Raw genomic sequence first — 17,746 nt, forward strand, 5'->3', positions numbered from 1 at the left:
TCAGTCAACGAAAACGGGCCTCTTGCTGGAGGACACCTCTGTGTGGGACGGCGGTCCACACCTGCTTTGCGATGTCTCCACCAGCCGCCCCCGCTCGGTGGTTCCCCTTTCATGGCGTTGTCGTGTTTTTGACTCGGTGCACGCCCTCTCTCATCCCAGCGTCCGGGCCTCGGTCAAGCTGGTCAGCGCCAGGTTTGTTTGGCCGGGCCTTCGCAAAATGGTGAAATAATGGCCGGCAGCTTGTATCCCATCCCAACACTCGAAAATCAACCGGCACACGCAGGCACCCCTCGAACTATTCCGTGTCCCCGGTAGGCGTTTCGATCACGTTCATGTGGACCTGGTTGGTCCCTTGCTGCAGTCACAGGGTTTCACGCACCTTTTGACTGTGGTGGACCGCACGACCAGGTGGCCGGAGGCGGTACCCCTGTGTCCACGACAGCGGTGACAGTGGCCAGAGCATTTTTGTCAACGTGGGTTTCGCGTTTCGGTCCCCCTGCTGACATTACCTCAGACAGGGCCCCCCAGTTTGTTTCTGAGCTTTGGTCTGCCATGGCTGATGGCCTGGGGGTCAAGGTCCACCGCACCACAGCATACCACCCGCAAGCTAACGGGAAGGCCGTGCTCTGGGCTTCCTTAACAGGTGGCGACTGGGTCGACCGTCTTCCGTGGGTTTTACTGGGATTGAGTAGTGCGGTTAAAGAAGACCTCGGGGTCTCCCTCGGCCAGCCCCTCCGGGTCCCCGGGAAATTCTTACCTGAGAGTAGTGATGGTAAATTTGATTCTTTTTACTGAATCGAGTATTAATGAGTCACTCACCAAAGTGAATCAGATTTTTGAGTCATTTGATTCACTGAGTCAGTTGACCAGAGAGTGCCAAAATTTTACATTTTCACTCAAACTTAATTTGTTTCGCTTTTCATGTAAATCCCACTGCTAAGATGAATGATTAAAAAAAAAACCAAAACTATTTTATAGAGAAAAAAGAGCAAAAACATTTCTAAAATTAAGCAACTTCTACGTCTGTGAAGGTTCTCAGTCATCCAGGTCATCGTAGTCAAAGGAGCTTGCAAAGAAAAGCGTCCAGACGCTTTCCTTTGCAAGCTCCTTTGACATTAAGCAACTTCCTATCAAAATTGCTTAATAAACATTTATTTTGTTTATTTGTATTTTATTAGTATTTTCCTTAAGTGTGTCAAATATATATTTTCTCATCTAAATGTCCACTGCGCTGTGAGCCAGGGGGCGGTAATGCGCCTTAACATTGTTTGCCAACCAAGAAGAATAAGAAGCTGTGAGCCAGGAGGGAGGGGGTGAGTGAGTGATTCGTTCGCTCGCTCTATGATTCAGCACAGGAGGGAGGGGGTGAGTGAGTGATTCGTTCGCTCGCTCTTTGATTCAGCACATGAGGAAGGGGGTTAGTGAGTCCTGAGTGATTGGTTCGCTCATTGATTCAGCACAGGAGGGAGGGGGTTAGTGAGTGAGTGAGTGAGTGAGTGATTCGTTCGCTCGCTCTTTGATTCAACACAGGAGGGAGGGGGTGAGCGCGTCCTGAGTGATTCGCTTATGCTTACGATTCAGCACAGGAAGCGAGGGGGTGAGTAGCTCAAATGTGTTGTTAGCATGTTAGCAGCGCGATGCTACTCTGAACCGAGGAGCTATTTTCTTGATGTGAGCTTCTACTCAGGGTTTTTTCTTCCAGTTCAGAGCAGAAATGCTTTTGTTACGAAACTGGCTGTTGTTTTTCCCCCACAATTTTAATTATAAGCTAGATATATTTCTACTAATGGAATTAGTTTGCTAACAGCAACAGGGATGAGTCAGTGAGTCAGTTGGGCTTGTGAATCATGATTCACGAGTCAGTAAAGTGATTCTCAAGTATTGAACGATTCGTTCACGAATCGAACATCACTACATGAGAGCCCCCCCCCCCCCGTGTTTCGATACCTCTATGTTGCTTTTTCGCCCCCCAAGACACTCATTTCCTGTTCCTGGTCCTGTGCACCACTGCCTGCCTGACACTTTTGTTCCGAGGTCGTTGGACTTTGCTCGTTTCGTTTTCGTCAGGCATGATGCCCATAGGACTGTGTCCACCATATGACGGGCCACACAGCGTTCTTAAACTGGGCGAAAAACATTTCTTTTTGGACTTTGGCGGTTGGCAGGAGGGTGTCTCTGTTGACAGACTTAAGCCTGCACATGTTATGCAAGATGATCAGGTGGTCCCGGCCCAGGACCAGACTGCTTCTTACTGAAACCTGGCTTCATGACACTGGAAATATAGAGCTGATTGAAGCATCACCCACCAATTACACTTTTGAACATTGCATCCATAAAAACAAGAGGGGCAATGTGATTTATAACAACAAATTTTTTTATTGTAAAACTTTGCTACTTGAAAATTATCTGAGTTTTAAATATTTAGTTATGTAGATTTAATAATTCTATTTCGTCGATTTATTCTATAACGTCAGTTTCTCCTGCTGTATTACTGCTTACTATATATCATCCTCCCAGACTGAGACACGGCTTCCTGGAAGAAATTGGTGAGCTATTTTTCTCTTTTCATAAATATTTTATTCATCTGTCAAAAACAAATACAAATTGATTTGTCAATAAGCATCATATCAATGACAGCAAAGCTGAATTTATTCATCAGTGAGTTTTCAAAGTGTACACTACTGTAATTATGTGATGAAATGATGGACACATTCTGTAGTACCATTTATCAAATGATTGACCACATTGCCCCTGTCAAAACTATTAATGAATGTGGTTCATCAAAAGCACCCTAGAGAAACAATGTAAAGGTAAACGTGGTAAACAGACACTGCTGGAGATCCTACAGAATGATGCAATAATCATCATCATCATCATCATAAATTAATAAAAAAAAAGAAATAATGCACTTTACTTCTCCAACAATGGAATCAAATCAGCCAGACAATCCTACATCTCCCAATTGATCAATAAAATCCAGTCTATTCCATTTTTTTGTCTTCATCCACTGATAAACTGTTTAATGCCTCCAAAAACATACCAACTGAATTTCTTTCAACAAATAGGTGTGATGAATTGGTGTCTTGTGTAATATCTTAGCCTCTCATAGTAATCTATCTAGCACTCCCTCACATAATGATCTAATTACTGCCACAGGCTCAATGCTCACATTCTAACCTGTAAATCCTAAAGAAGCAGTCATTCATCAAGTCTTATACCTCTTTACTCAACCCCATCCCCATCTGTATTTCACTGTTTTAAAAATAATTTCAACAGCTCAACAGTTTTTATTTTTCAATTCGCAATTTTAGTTCTGCACAAATGAAAAATTCAATCAGTTGTGTCAGTCCTCGGTCCATTACATTACACAGTATTACTTATCACTTTCCTCTGATGATAAAAAATCCATCCACAAATTAATAAGCTGCACTAATGACATCAACTGCTGGATGTCTCAACACTTCTTAAAAGTAAGTAGATACAAGATAGAGACGAGACAAAACTTCTACAGTACTTGTTGATCCAAAAAGTCAGAGAAAGAATATCTGTTCATATTTATCACATCAATAAGGTTACCAGAGCTGCTAAAATGTGCTAGCATCACTACAGCCATAGTTTATAAATTGAAAATGGACATACTGAACCGTCATAATTAACATGGTAAAACATTTCTTTTAAAATGATTCACATTTTTATGACTTATCACACAGTATCAAGGGAATACCGGGTATTTTGTCATTTTAAAGAAAACTGAATACAGAATACACCTTAAATTTGTATATGTTCCATATATACCATACTTACCTAATCCAAGGCAGGATACTCTGAGCCCTGATTTACCAAGATTTCTGTTAACAAAGAAGAAATAATAAGCAGTAGGAATAGATTTATTTACCATAAAAACTGTAACAAAATACATACATGAACACTTTGAAACTCAAGATTCAAGATAGATTCAAGATTCTTTATTTGTCACATGCATAGTTATACAAGTACAACATGCAGTGAAATGTATCCTGACACACTCCTCGACTGTGCAAAAGGGGAGAGAAGAACATTATATACATTAAGTGAATATATACATGGGGGGCACTATGTGCAGTAAGTGGCATTGAGTGCAGCAAGTGGGTGAATTATGTACATTAAATGAATTAAATAAAATAGACAATCTGAACTATTTAAATTAAAAATATGAAATGTACATTGTGCCTGTGGTGTCTAGAAGAGAGTCTCAGTCACTTATGGATGCTGTAAGAGGGCGTGTGTGTGTGTGTGTGTGTGTGTGTGTGTGTGTGTGTGATAGAAGCTCAAGAGGAGCTTGAACTTCTATCTCAAGCTTCTAACTTGAGCTTCCTATCTCTTGAACTCTTTTAATTACAGGAAATGTCTGTTGAATTTCCATTATTTTAAAGTGTTATTTTAAAAGTTCCCAAAGAAGCAAAAATACTGAGAATACAGAAAAGGCAGCATCTGTTACCTTAGAACAGGGTATGAAGCTGTCCAGTTGGATACTGTCTGAGCTGTGCCAATATGCTCTGTCACAGTTTCACTCATGTTAAATGAGCAACTTATTCTATTGAAAGCATGAGAGTGGTGATCACTGACCAAGTGCATGAGAAAAAAAATGTATATTTTATGTATATAAAAAAAGTTTGGTAACATTTCCTATTACAGCTCAATAATAAAGTGGCAATAGTACACACACACACACACACACACACACACACACACACACACACACAATGCACAAGAATGTCATAATCTGGTAGTTTCTAAATTATTACCACTCAATTACCTGGTAGTTTCTGTGTAATAAGTGGAAAACAGAGCTGCAAAATGCAAAACTGACGGTTTCTATTTAATAACATATTAATATTTATTAGAGATGGACCGATCCGATATTACGTATCGGTATTGGTCCGATACTGACCTAAATTACTGGATCGGATATCGGAGAAAAATAAAAAATGTAATCCGATCCATTAAATATCACGAAAGCTCCTCACAAAACTTGCAACACGCCGTAACTCGCCTCAGAACGTTAGCACGTCGGAGCAGTATGCATCACGTGATAGAGCGGCTGTGGCATGCGGGACCTGTCGGTGGTCTGGATAGCATGTGGAGCTTCGCTAGCAACCCGGCATTTCATCTCCGACAAAGTTATCCCAAGAGAAGTAAAGCAAGTGTGTAAGTCCATCTCTGAATGTTTGTAAAGTATTCCTGCGTTAAGCTTAACAAACGATATATGGAGCGACTGCCTCTTCTTGCTGCTACTTCAATCATGAAATTGCTTAATGATCAGCTGATCGGCTTTTCTGTTGCGAGTCCGTCTGTCTTGTTTGTTTTTGGCCCACTTTGCACCAGAAAGAGGAAACCAGCGGATAAACAACAGCAGCACGTTTAAGCTGTTGTTAGAATTTGTTTAATATTACTTTCTACACCAGGATCTTTTTCTACGTAGCTGACGCTGGTAACTGTGCAGGGGCGGATCTAAACTGTGTATCTGCGGATACACAGTTTAGCCAGGGGGGCCGATAGGGCATTAACAGGGAAAAGGAGGCACAAAGACATACTTTTCTTTCTTATTCTCATTTAAAATGTCTAGCTTTTAATAAATAATTATCTGACACCCAAAGTTTTAATTTGATGCAAAATGAATAGAAGTCCATTACTGTATATAGTAACTATTAAGTCTAATATATATACCCTAGTAAGCTATAGTACTTTTTCCTTTGGGAAGGTACCATCTGTGCAGTCTGCAATTTTGTTGAAGAAAGATGTTGAATCTATTTAATATTTTAATATATTGAAAAATAATTTATTTCTGTGCATTTTTTTCCACACTGCATCAAATTAAGGTTGATTACGTCGATTAAGCATCATGAGGTAGAGGGTGGTTCCCTATTTTTTATTTATTTATTTTTGTTGTTGCTGGGAGTTGGAACCCTATTAGTTAGGTTGCTTAATATTTACGCTAAGTACTCTTTAAAATACCAGAATAGGGAAGATGGTGTAGGTTTAAGTTTATTAGATTGATCAGTATTGCTGAACTATGAAATATTTTTTTTTGCATACAGGTATAACAGAATAGCTTTAGTGTAGTTGTTGTTTTAAACTTGAGTATGAACTTATACAAAATGCAGCAAGATATTTTAAAAAACAGTTTTGTTGATTCAAACACACTATATCGGATTCATATTGGTATCGGCAGATATCCAAATTTATGATATCGGTATCGGACATAAAAAAGTGGTATCGTGCCATCTCTAATATTTATTGAAGCAACCTAAAAAGTGTGCATTATTACCTATAAAAAACCTGTGGTAGTTTCTCTTTAATCAGCATAGTTGGAAACAGCCTGCAAAGAGCCGGCTGCCAGTAATTGGCAGTAGGGGTGGGTTTAGAAAATCAGTTTTCCAATTCAAATCGATTTTAGCTTAAATAACGCAATATTGATTAATTAAATCCTGAATCGATTTTTAAATATAAATATATTTTGCCAGAAACCCAACAATCTCAGGTTAAAGCTCACAAAACTATTTCAGCAACAACCAAACAGCTAAAACAGCAAATGAGAGCAGGTAAATGGATTTCGCACAAAGATGTAAACACAAAGCGTGGATCATTCACCTGATGGCACGTACGCAGACCTGCCATCAGGTCTGAAAGCTGACATCTCACAGATTCTGATGCTGCATGTTTGGTCATAGTGATGGGATTTCCGGCTCTTATTAGAGAACCGGCTCTTTCGGCTCGGCTCACTAAAAAGAGCCGGGTCTTTCGGCTCAGAACCGGCTCTTCAGGTTGTCTTGTTGCTTTAATTAATTTATTATTAACAATAATATAAAATTATGCACAAAAGTAATTACTAATGTAAAAAAAAAGTGGTTTTATTTATATATGTTTATATATATGCGGTGGCCCCTAGAGACAAAGCACGTACAAATTCCAAAACACTAACAAACTCCAAAACACATTTCTAGCATTAACTGAACTTCCAAAACAGAGCTACCTAGATCACTTAAATCAGCAGTCCCCAACCCCCGGGCCTCGGACCGGTTCTGGTCCGTGAGTCGTTTGGTACCAGGCCGCGAGAGTTGAGGCTCAGGTGTGAAATGTATGGTTTTCAGGGTTTTTATCGGTTTTCAGCGTTATTGTCACAACGGGACTGAACGGACTCACGCGCAGGCTCTAGGTCTTGAAAGCACAAGAGTCTTTATTATGATACACCAGGTGATTATTTACAAAAGTGAGGGGAAAGCCGGGCTCCGGGGGTCCACACACGAACGGGAAAGACGCCGATAGTCACACACACACACACACACACTCCGTCCATTCCTCTTCACACTCCACTCACTCGGGTAACACAGGGGTAGGTCCAGGGAATCTGTACACAGAGACACGAAGGGATAGTAAGGTAAATCGCTGTGAAAACACTTCAGAGCTGGGGTTACACTGACGAGGGTCGGCTTTTTTTCGGTACCGGTACTAGTTTTATTTTGTTGTATTTATCCGCGACACCTTAAAGGTCGGTCCGTGAAAATATTGTCGGGCATAAACCGGTCCGTGGCGCAAAAAAGGTTGGGGACCGCTGACTTAAATTACACAATTGAAAGCATATGTGTATTGTTTGTGTATTTATACACAAGCACTCATATATATTCAAATAATTTTTAAAAAATGTTCATTTACCTGTTACTACCACACACCAAATCCGGTCGTTGGTACTTGCTGGCTTGTGTAGCCACTAGGTAACAAAAGCTCAACACTGCGCCTAGCATCCTGGAGCACTTCTTTTGTGTTTTGCACGTGTTTTGAGTTTTTATGTGCTTCTGAGTTTTTACGTGTTTTTGAGTTTGTACGTGCTTCGAAGTGCGTACGTGTTTGTAAGTGCTTTGTCTCTAGGGGCCACCGTAAATATACTTTTATTTATTCACTCCACATAAAATGTAATAAATAAATCATATAATACAAAAACCAACTATTCACATTTCAACTTTTAACTATTTACATTTTCAGCTTTTTCCTTTTAAACAAATTTAAAGTGAAACACAAAACACAAAATGCTGCAAACCACAACACAATTAAATATAAATTAAAATATGAAAACAAAAAGAACATGCATATTCTCTGTCATATGAGCCTGCATGAATAAACTTTCTGAATCCTTTATCATCTGCAACTGAAAATAGTTGTGGATGATTACTATACCTTTCTAATGTGACGTTGGTGTCCCTGGCTCTCTTTCTCTCTCTTTCCCTCCCGCTCTGTTCCTGTGCTACTGCCAGTGTAACTACCGCCCCTCCCCCTCTTCCCAGCACAAAACACAAGACTCGCGTGTGGAGTGAAGCGGAAAAAAGTGCGAGAGAGGATGAGAGAAGGAATAAGAAAAAAACCCCACGGCTCACGATAAGGAGCCGACTCACGTCGTTCACGTCAAAGACCCGGCTCTAAGAGCCATTTTGTTTGCGACCGACACATCACTATTTTGTCAGTCTCCAATCAAAATTCACTGAACCAGCAACAAATGAAGATCAAAACTGCGCTTCACATTTGATAAACATCCTCATTAATTCCCTCTTACGTTTGTTGTTTTGCTTCCACCATAATAAAATCGATGATAGCCAGACCTAGATGGCAGACTGCTGCCTTCTGGGAGTCTGGACTTTCTATTTTATCCCTGGATAAAGACAAAAAAGAAGTGGGGCACCATCTGCTTGTATAAACCAATCGATTATAACTCTAAATTTGGAATCAAACCCACATTCTACATACTGTTGTATGAATGCAAGGTAAGAAAAAAACGTTTTTATTCCTTAAGTTATATTTAGGACAGTTTCTCTGGTAGTCATTAACTTATGCCACATACTATCAACTTACACCACTAATGCTAGAATAGCTAACAGCAGTTGAGTACCTAACATTAGCTTAACTAATCATACGTACAGTAGTTATAAAAGCTAAGGTTATATAAAGGTAAGGTTGTCATGAAATAAGATGACTATTATTATTGTAAATATGGAGAGAGGACTAGACGTGATCAGTTCTACTTTTGAAAAAAGATCTCAGATGTTGTCCCTGAGATCTACTGGAGTTACTAGTCTATCTTGGGGGTCACTGCACGAGTGCGATAACTACCACTGGCACAACTGTTTCCTTTACCCCCCACATCTTCTTAAGCTCTTTTTTGAGTCCTTGGTACTTCTCCAGCTTCCCATGTTCCTTCTTCCTGAAGTTTCTGTCATTCTGTATCACTACTCTATTTTAACTATGGATGTTTTCCTCTGCTTGTCCACCACTACTATGTCCGTTTGGTTAGCAATCACCAGTTTGTCCATTTCATGCATTCTTGACTACCCTAGGCGGTGTCTCCCATTTTGATCTAGGGACTTCCAGGCTATACTCGGCACAGATGTTCCCAGGATGTGGTCATACGTGGAATCCATACATGGCATTCAATGTATGCCCTGCTTGTGTGATCCACACAAATATGTGGTCACAATTTTGAGTTAAGTGGTGTGATATATGGAGATTATTATGCATGTTTTATGTTGCTGGTTTATTGGTGGAATTTAAGTCCACAATGTCATGCAAGTACTCTGTTGCCAGGAGAGTCTATAACACTTTGGACAGTAGGGGGCAGCAGTGTGCTTTGGGAACTAGCGATGTGCGATACCACTGATTTCTTTTCCGATACGATACCAAGAAAAATTCAGGGTGGTATCAACGATACTGATCCGATACAGATACTTTGTACAAAAAACTTAATGTTTCATTGTATTTCATATATAATTGTATTATGTAATTGTAATAATAATATAGCTTCATAATGATTACAGGACATCAGACTACTTGTTCTTATTGCTTAATATTGCAGCACCCTCTCCTATCCCTCTCCTCCTCTTCAGTTGGCCTCAACATACGCTCATCATATTCTGTGATATGATTTACTGTGAGGTGTTTAACAAGGTTAGTGGTGTTGCCACAACACCTCACTGTCTTGCCACATGTATCGCAAACTGCGTTTTGACTGTTTGTGGAGGTAAAATACGTCCACACAGGACTCCGTTCACGCTCAGTCATTGTTGTGAGTGTGCACGCCAGGGGCTGCCTGCAACACATTTATACAGCTGTATATGTATGACTATGAAAGGCGTAAGAGGAAGTAGTTCCTTCCAATTTAGACGATCCAAATGATATAGTTTCTTTCCATTGGGCTCCTGTTAATTATAAACTACAAATTTACCCCAAAGTACTAAAATATTGATATTTTAATATGAGAATCGATTCTAGAACATAAATTACTGGTATCGGAAGAATTGATATTTCAGTATCGATCCACACACCACTATTGGGAACTGAGTCGGGTGCATAGCTGCCATAAGCTTATCATTCTGGCTAGACTGACCAGGCCAACAGCAGCGTGTCTCCTGTGTTCACTTTCTCTCCTGTTTTACAGGTCAGTAATGTGGTCAAAACCATAAAGAAATACACAGCTGGACACTGTGATACTTATTCTTTCATGACATAAGACGGCTGTGTGATATGTGATATATGTCACTTTCGCTATGCAAACTACTTTAGCTCTGTGGAATGTAATAGCTAAGCTGTATGCCTGGGTAATGCTAGCAAGCTGTTGCAACTGCGCTCGTCTCCATATAATAATAAGACGCACCAATCCGGCTGGGTTTACAGTTCCTGATAAACTTGTAGTTTTGTGTCCATGACAAATGTTTTGTATAACGTGTCTGTAAAGTGTTCCGGGCCAGCCTGAAGTCATGTGGAAACTTGCTGTTTCAATGTTAGAATCTAACTAGCCTGAAAAATACATATAAAGCAAAAGAGCTACAGCTAACAAAAATGCTGGCAAGGACAAGAAGTGCAGTAATGTTGAAGGTAAAGTTTCCTTTCTATGATAAGACACAACGTTGATGATGTGAATTATTTTATTTATCAGTTTTAAGGGGAAAGAGGTGCATTTGTCATTTGTTTCATTCATTTCAAGCTTTTGTTGTTTTATGCCAGTAGTGTGGCTTAATATTGAAATGCACTGGTGGAAAACGAGCTATTTGAGGGAATGAGCAGTTCTGGTGAAATTGAGTTACAAAAAGAGTGGAGAACATATGCTTGTGTTGTATGAATAAATTCTGGCAAGACTGACCAGGCAAATGACAGCATGTCTCCTGTGTTCACTTTCTCTCTTGTTTTACAGGATTGTATTCTGGCTGACGCCCACCATAGTGGGGCCAGTAACACTTGCTAGCACCTGGCACAATGCTATTATGTGCTGGATTGTCTCAGAGGCATCTTTACACAGCCTGCACTTGGGCTCTTGTCTGGTGCTGTAGACCCCATTCTCAATGGATCTTGTGTTGCCATGATTAGCGCCTCTGTGCTGCTGAGGTCAGCTGCCATCTTCCTAGTGGATTCATGGATGTTTGTTGTCTCAGTCTGGACCGTGGTACTGACACTGACTAGTCCTGGTCTCCTTTCTTCCACTTAGCGTACAGTCTCAGGGTGGTGGACTTGGGGTGAAACCCTCCATGCATGGTCAGGAGCTTCCTTGTCTTGATGTCAGTGGCTTCCATCTCCTCACCAGCTTATTATCCCAACAGGGTACCTGGTCACAGGCAGGGCGTAGGTGTTGATAGCCCGGATCTCTTTCGTTTCATTCAGCTTACTCCTCAGGACTTGTCTAAGTATGTGCCGGTACTCGGTGGCTGCAGCTTTCCTAGCGGCCTCCTAATGGTTCCCATTTGCCTGTGTGATTCCCAGATACTTGTAACTGTCCTCAGTGTATGCAATGTTGCTTCTAGTAGTTCGATCCCCTCAGTTCTGACTACCTTCCCTCTCTCGTTACCATCTGACTACACTTCTCCAGTCCGAATGACATTCCAATGTCATTGCTGTAGATCTTTGTGGTGTGGATCAGTGAATCAATGTCTCATTTACTCTTGGCATACAGCTTGATGTCATCCATGTACAGGAGTTTGCTGACAATTGGTCCATTCCGTATGTCTGTGAAGGTTCTCAGTCATCCAGGTCATAGTAGTCTAAGGAGCTTGGAAAGAAAAGCGTCTGGACTTCTTTAAGTTGCTTGAAGACATTTCACCTCTCATCTGGGAAGCTTCTTCAGTTCTAGGGTCAAATGGTGGAGAGTCCCAGGTGAGCTCATTGTGAAACCTAGCCCAGGATGCCTTAACGCCCACTCACATCCTGGGCCATCTGACCTCAGGAAATCACATGATAGGGTGGGGCTAGGTTTGACAATGAGCTTACCTGAAACCTTGGCTGATTGTGACCTACACCCATTTTCACACCTTGGCTCATGTGATTAGGTAGAGGATCATTAGGGGGTCCATTGTCCCTCTTGGTGGGTTACTCCCACAGAGCTTAAATCTGGGACTCTCCACCATTTGACCTTAGAACTGAAGAAGCTTCTCGGATGAGAGGTGAAACGTCTTCAAGCAACTTAAACAAGTCCAGACGCTTTTCTTTGCAAGCTCCTTAGGTCCATTCCGTACTTGGTATTTGTAGCCTGTTTTGTAAAGGATCTCACTGAGGGGGTTCAGGCCTATGTAGAACAACAGTGGAAACAGAGCATCTCCTTAGTAGATCCCTCGCTTGATGCTATCTTGTGATATTGGGTTGAACTTAGCCTCCAGTGTTCTATACCACATCCCCATCGAGTTCCTGATTAAGGCTCTTAAGGTTCTATTGATCTTGTACAGATTGAGGCATTCCAGGATTCAGGTGTGGGGCATCAAGTCATAGGGCTTCTTGTAGTCTCAGGTGTAGCTGGTGTTTGCTTCACTGGTATTCCTACAAATTCCTTTCTGTGCTCCGCTCATGTATTTGGCCATGTGCCTGTTAATCTTAGCTGCTATGATGCCTGACAGGAGCTTCCATGTGGTACTGAGGCAGGTTATTGGCCGGTAGTTAGATGGGACTAGTCTCTCTGGGGATCCTTGAGGATCAGGACTGTCCAGCCTTTGGTTAGCCATTCTCGCTGTCTCTCATTGACTAACAGTGGGTTCATTTGTCCTGCCAGATGCTCATGGATTGCAGTCAGCTTCTTCAGCCAGTAGGCATGAATCATGTTGGGGCCTGGTGCTGACCAACTCATGCTATGAGACCCTCTCTTGGATATCTGCCACTGTGATGGTTACTGGACCCTGTTCGGGGAGGTTGCTGTTGTCTGCTCTTAGGTCCTCTAGCCACTGAGCATTGCCAATATGGATTGGGTCCTTCTCCCATATGCTGTTCCAGTATTGCTCAGTATCCAGCCTTGGTGGTGCTGTTCTCATGTTGTCAGCTTATTTAATTCATTTCAATTCAATTTTAATTGTACAGCACCAAATCATAACAACAGTTGCCTCAAGGCGCTTTTATGGTGAGGTAGGCCCTACAATAATGCATGCAGAGAAAAAAACAACAATTAAATGACCCCCTATCAGCAAGCACATTGGCGAGAGTGGGAAGGAAATACTCCCTTTTAACAAGAAGAAACCTCCGACAGAACCAGGCTCAGGGAGAGGCAGCCATCTGCCGTGACCGGTTGGGGTGAGAGAAGGAAGACAGGATAAAAGACATGCTGTGGAAGAGAGCCATCCAAGTACACCTTGGATGGTTCTGTGGAGAACAGCTGGTTTATTCTCCTGCCTTCTCTTTCTCAGGTATACCTATTCAAGCGGCTAGCCAAGTTGTGAGTCTTTGTTTGGCATATAAAACATATACACAAAACACACTTTAGTGAGTGAAAATTTTGGAACATATAATGAAAAATATATAGTAATGATATTAGAAAGGAACTTGTGAAATCCTCTACTATGATGCAGGTACTATATGTTCTCGTATACAAAGTTTTTATTAGAAAAGGTTTATCCCCTAATGGGAAGTGGACAGCATCGGGTCAAAGAGTGTTGAGTGTGCACTTATTTTTTAGACAATGGATGGTTAACAACTTTAATATACATACATGTGAATACATGTTGCTATATAAACATACAAGGAGTTCCATATGTAAGCGCCTTGAGGCAACTGTTGTTGTGATTTAGCACTATATAAATAAAACTGAATTGAAATGAATTGGTATTTATCTTCTGTTTATATAGATAACATCTGGCGTCCCTATTTTCTTATTTTTCTCAACTTGATTAGGTATATCAATTTACCAACAGCAAGAATAGGCCAAATAATATTACAACATATGTGTACTTGTATGTAAAGTATACCTGCTCACCAAAACAGTTTACAATAATTGAATAATGTTAAACAACCTTTACAATAATCCGGTGATCAATAATAAGTTTATTGTCTACCTTTATAGTGGTAGTATAAGAAACTAACAGTATCTCTTCTAAATTATCTGTAAGTGTATCTTACCTGTAAATCATGCCAGTGGTGTAAGACACACTGTCCCTAAGTGAAATGTGGTTCATCCTAAGGAAGTCCTCAAGATTTTTGAGCTGAGCAGCTGCACGAACTTCTCTCAGGCGCTGATAATCTGCTACGTGGCGACTGCGCTGTTGCTTTTCTTCCTGCTCCATTGCTTGCTCTGACAACAAACAGCTTAGGCCACTGTGCACACTCTCACTCATTGATGACAGGGAAAGTATCTTGCCAGACACTCCAGTTCCACTGCTGATGCTACCGCTTCGATAAATTCCATTACTGTCTCGACCTCCAGGTGCCACCCCTCCACTGGTCCCAGGTTTGGGCATCTAGAAGTAAGAGGACAACTTTTTTAAAAATTAAACAAGAGTCCAAAAACCCTGTATTAAGTACATCATCATACATTTAGTAAACTGTAGCACACCCACATGCATATAAGTTTGTAATACAATCACAGCTTTTTTTTCTTGGTATCTACTCAATCTATGCTGCTTTCAATATTCAAGTGCTAAAACTGAATAATTCATGGGTGAGTGGGGATAAAGGTGTGTTGGATTTGAAAAAAAAAAGAAAGAAAGAAAAACCTATGTCAGCCAGTTTTTCTCAGTCAGTTTCATGCAGTGTTTCAAGTGTTGAAATATGGAGTTCAGAATGTGTGTATTAACTGTTGAGGTCAATAAATTTATATTTCTATTTTATTTATATAGCACCAAATCACAACAAAAGGCGTTTCAAGGCACTAATAACTGCCATTTTCCCAGAAAAATTCTCATATTATAAATGACTGGGGAAATTTACTATGTTTTGTAGGCAGATATATTTGTGGTTTCACTGGAATGGCACTGCACAAATAGACATTTGTGATCCATCGCTGAACAAAATTTAACCTACTGTAAGCTTGTTTTCTTCCATTTAGGTGTTAGCACTCTTTTTGCTTTTGCTTTTCTGTATCCAAACCCTGTTTCATTCAGCCCATTTCTTTTAGTTCCATCAAAAACACTGTCTACAGTTTTCCCCAATTATATTTCATTTATATTGCTGTGCAGTTTCTACTTTCAATTCGTCTTGCTTTCAATTTTCTGTCCAGTTTCACTCCTTCTTCAAAGTCTCTTCAGGTATCCTTTCACTCCACTCAAGCTGACTTCAAGCTAAAGCACTGGAGGGTTTTGTGACTGGCCTCCTTGCTGGCCCTCACAGCACTTCATAACCACCACTGGGCTCCCAGTTGCCCCCCTCAACTAGTTATCCTTTTTAATTAAAATTATGTTTCTGAGATTTTTATTTATATTTACACAGCACCCCACTCCCAAAATTGGGATTGCAGCTAAGATAATCATGTTGTTTTGTAAATGTGAAACCAAGAAACACAAAGACAAGCTGACAACAAACTGTTCGGCATATTCCTTGTGCTGCTGAGACTCCAGAGTGACCACGCCAAAAGAAGACACTATTCAAAAAAGATGTAACTCATAAATGAGGAGTGTTTTATCATGATATATTTCCAAGCTCTAGAAATCAAATTTTACTCAAAGAGAGGGTATCAAGCTTGCAACTGTTAACTTCATGAACCCACACAAAGTAAAATTTAGCTGTACAATACTTGAGTACAACTCAATCCAACCTTTACAATATACATACCATACAAATAAAAGAAACAGTATCATCTTTGCCCTCTCAATTTTTTAAAAACCTCTGACCTACATCAGAAAATCCTCAGTCACTCAATAATTTAAAAGCCTCTCTCCTCATGGTAATGATGATGGAACACGTAGAGGCTATTGTATTTTATTGTAGAGGCTACATAATGCAACATTGTGGAGCGTAAGTTTTTTTCTCTCCCTCTCATTATCAGTGTATCCAAAACAATACTTACCCGAGATGTTGGTGTTCGGCTGATATAGGGATTCTGGACTACGCTGCTCATGGTAGAGATTGTGATTAGCAGATATAGCAGTATGTTGTAGTCAGCCTAATGCTAGCAGTTTCTGGACTGCTTTAAAAGTAGTTACTGAACAAGTTAATATGGCTTATCTACTCCCTCCTACTTGGTCACGTGGCACACAGAGCCCTATAACCAAGCCTGTCTGCACTGCAGTGGGCAAAAAATAATCTCACAAGTAAATTATTTAATAGCACTAAAACAAGCATCTACACTAAAAGCTTGTGATTGCCTAAGAGGAAAGCATACTAAGGCCCTGAAATTTTGCTTGTCTCTACAGTAATGTGTCTGGTTTTTTTAATTATTATTATTATTTTTTATTTTTTATTTTTTTTGTGTCCCGTTTGGATCTTTAGCCATCAGAATTGTTGTCTTAAGGCCAAGAAAGATGCCAAGCGGATTTATTTTACCAAGTGGATCATCATGGCCTTGCCATATTGGTCCATTTGATTGACCTTTATTATAATTATGAATTTATTTTATTTTCAGTTGCTACAAACGGGACAGACATGACTGGGGGATAGGACAGGGAGAAAGAATGAAAGAAAGAGAGGGAGAGAAAGAAAACCAAAGGGGAGAAGAGACGGTGAGAAGGGGGGGAAGAAAGAAAAAAAAACAAACACCTGGGTCACCTGTATGGAGAAAAAAAACAGAAGAGAAAGCAAACAACAAAGAGTAACATAATAAAAAAAAACGGCACCATCACAATAAACTAGCTAGCAGTAGATATCAGTAGATACTAAATAATAAACGATATTGTGCAGCACGCAAGATAGACAGCGCACAATGTGCTTTGAGGCAGCAGCCAAGAAAGCTGTAGTCCGCGTCTGTGAATACCCGTGTGTACACCTGTGTGCATACCTGTGTGGATCAGCATGCTTGCATTCCAAAGGTTTCTCCATGTAACGATCTGCTAGGGAGTGTGGGGAGCCACAGCCCCGTCATCCAGGGTATGAAGCAGGTATGGAGGAGATCAAAACTCCAGACATCCAGAGGCCCCCAGAACACAAGAGACCAAGGAAGACCAACAGAGGGGCAGCCGCGCCACTGTCCCAGTAAGAGCTGAGGAGAGTCCCAGATGAGGGCTCACTCAGCAGCCGCGGAGCAGAAGCCAGGGGGAGTTGCAGTGACGTGTCCGTGAGCTCCGCCGGCAGCCAGCTGTGCCTGAGTGACCGAGCCCCAGGCCGAGAGGCCGGGGGCACCCCACCTCCGAAGTGGCCCGAGCGAGCCCCAGGCTCCAGGCCCCGATAAGCGGCCGCCAAGGAGTGAGCCGGTGTGTACCCGGACGCCCACCCCCAGACACAAAGAACCACCAATGCACCGACACCTGAGGGAGTCCGCCACTGGCAGGGGAAGTGGTGGTGGGTGGAGATAGGCCTCCAAACCTTGGAGGGCCTGAGATGTCCCCAGAGA

At 41.2% G+C, this 17,746-nt stretch overlaps 1 protein-coding gene across 1 annotated transcript in view; it reads right to left on the minus strand.

The window, feature by feature from the left end:
- The window catches only part of LOC101473708 (voltage-gated potassium channel subunit beta-2), a 247,644-nt gene extending 231,277 nt beyond the window's left edge, over window positions 1-16,367 (minus strand). The window contains exons 1-3 of the mRNA XM_012916125.2: window positions 16,268-16,367; window positions 14,386-14,723; window positions 3,805-3,848 (exon numbers count right to left, since the gene is read on the minus strand). Coding sequence (XP_012771579.1) covers window positions 3,805-3,848; window positions 14,386-14,723; window positions 16,268-16,318 — 433 coding nt within the window. The 5' untranslated portion in view covers window positions 16,319-16,367. The remainder of the gene's footprint in view (window positions 1-3,804; window positions 3,849-14,385; window positions 14,724-16,267) is intronic.
- Window positions 16,368-17,746: the final 1,379 nt, after the last annotated feature.

Source organism: Maylandia zebra, linkage group LG20 (assembly GCF_041146795.1).
Source record: "Maylandia zebra isolate NMK-2024a linkage group LG20, Mzebra_GT3a, whole genome shotgun sequence".
Lineage (NCBI taxonomy): Eukaryota > Metazoa > Chordata > Actinopteri > Cichliformes > Cichlidae > Maylandia > Maylandia zebra.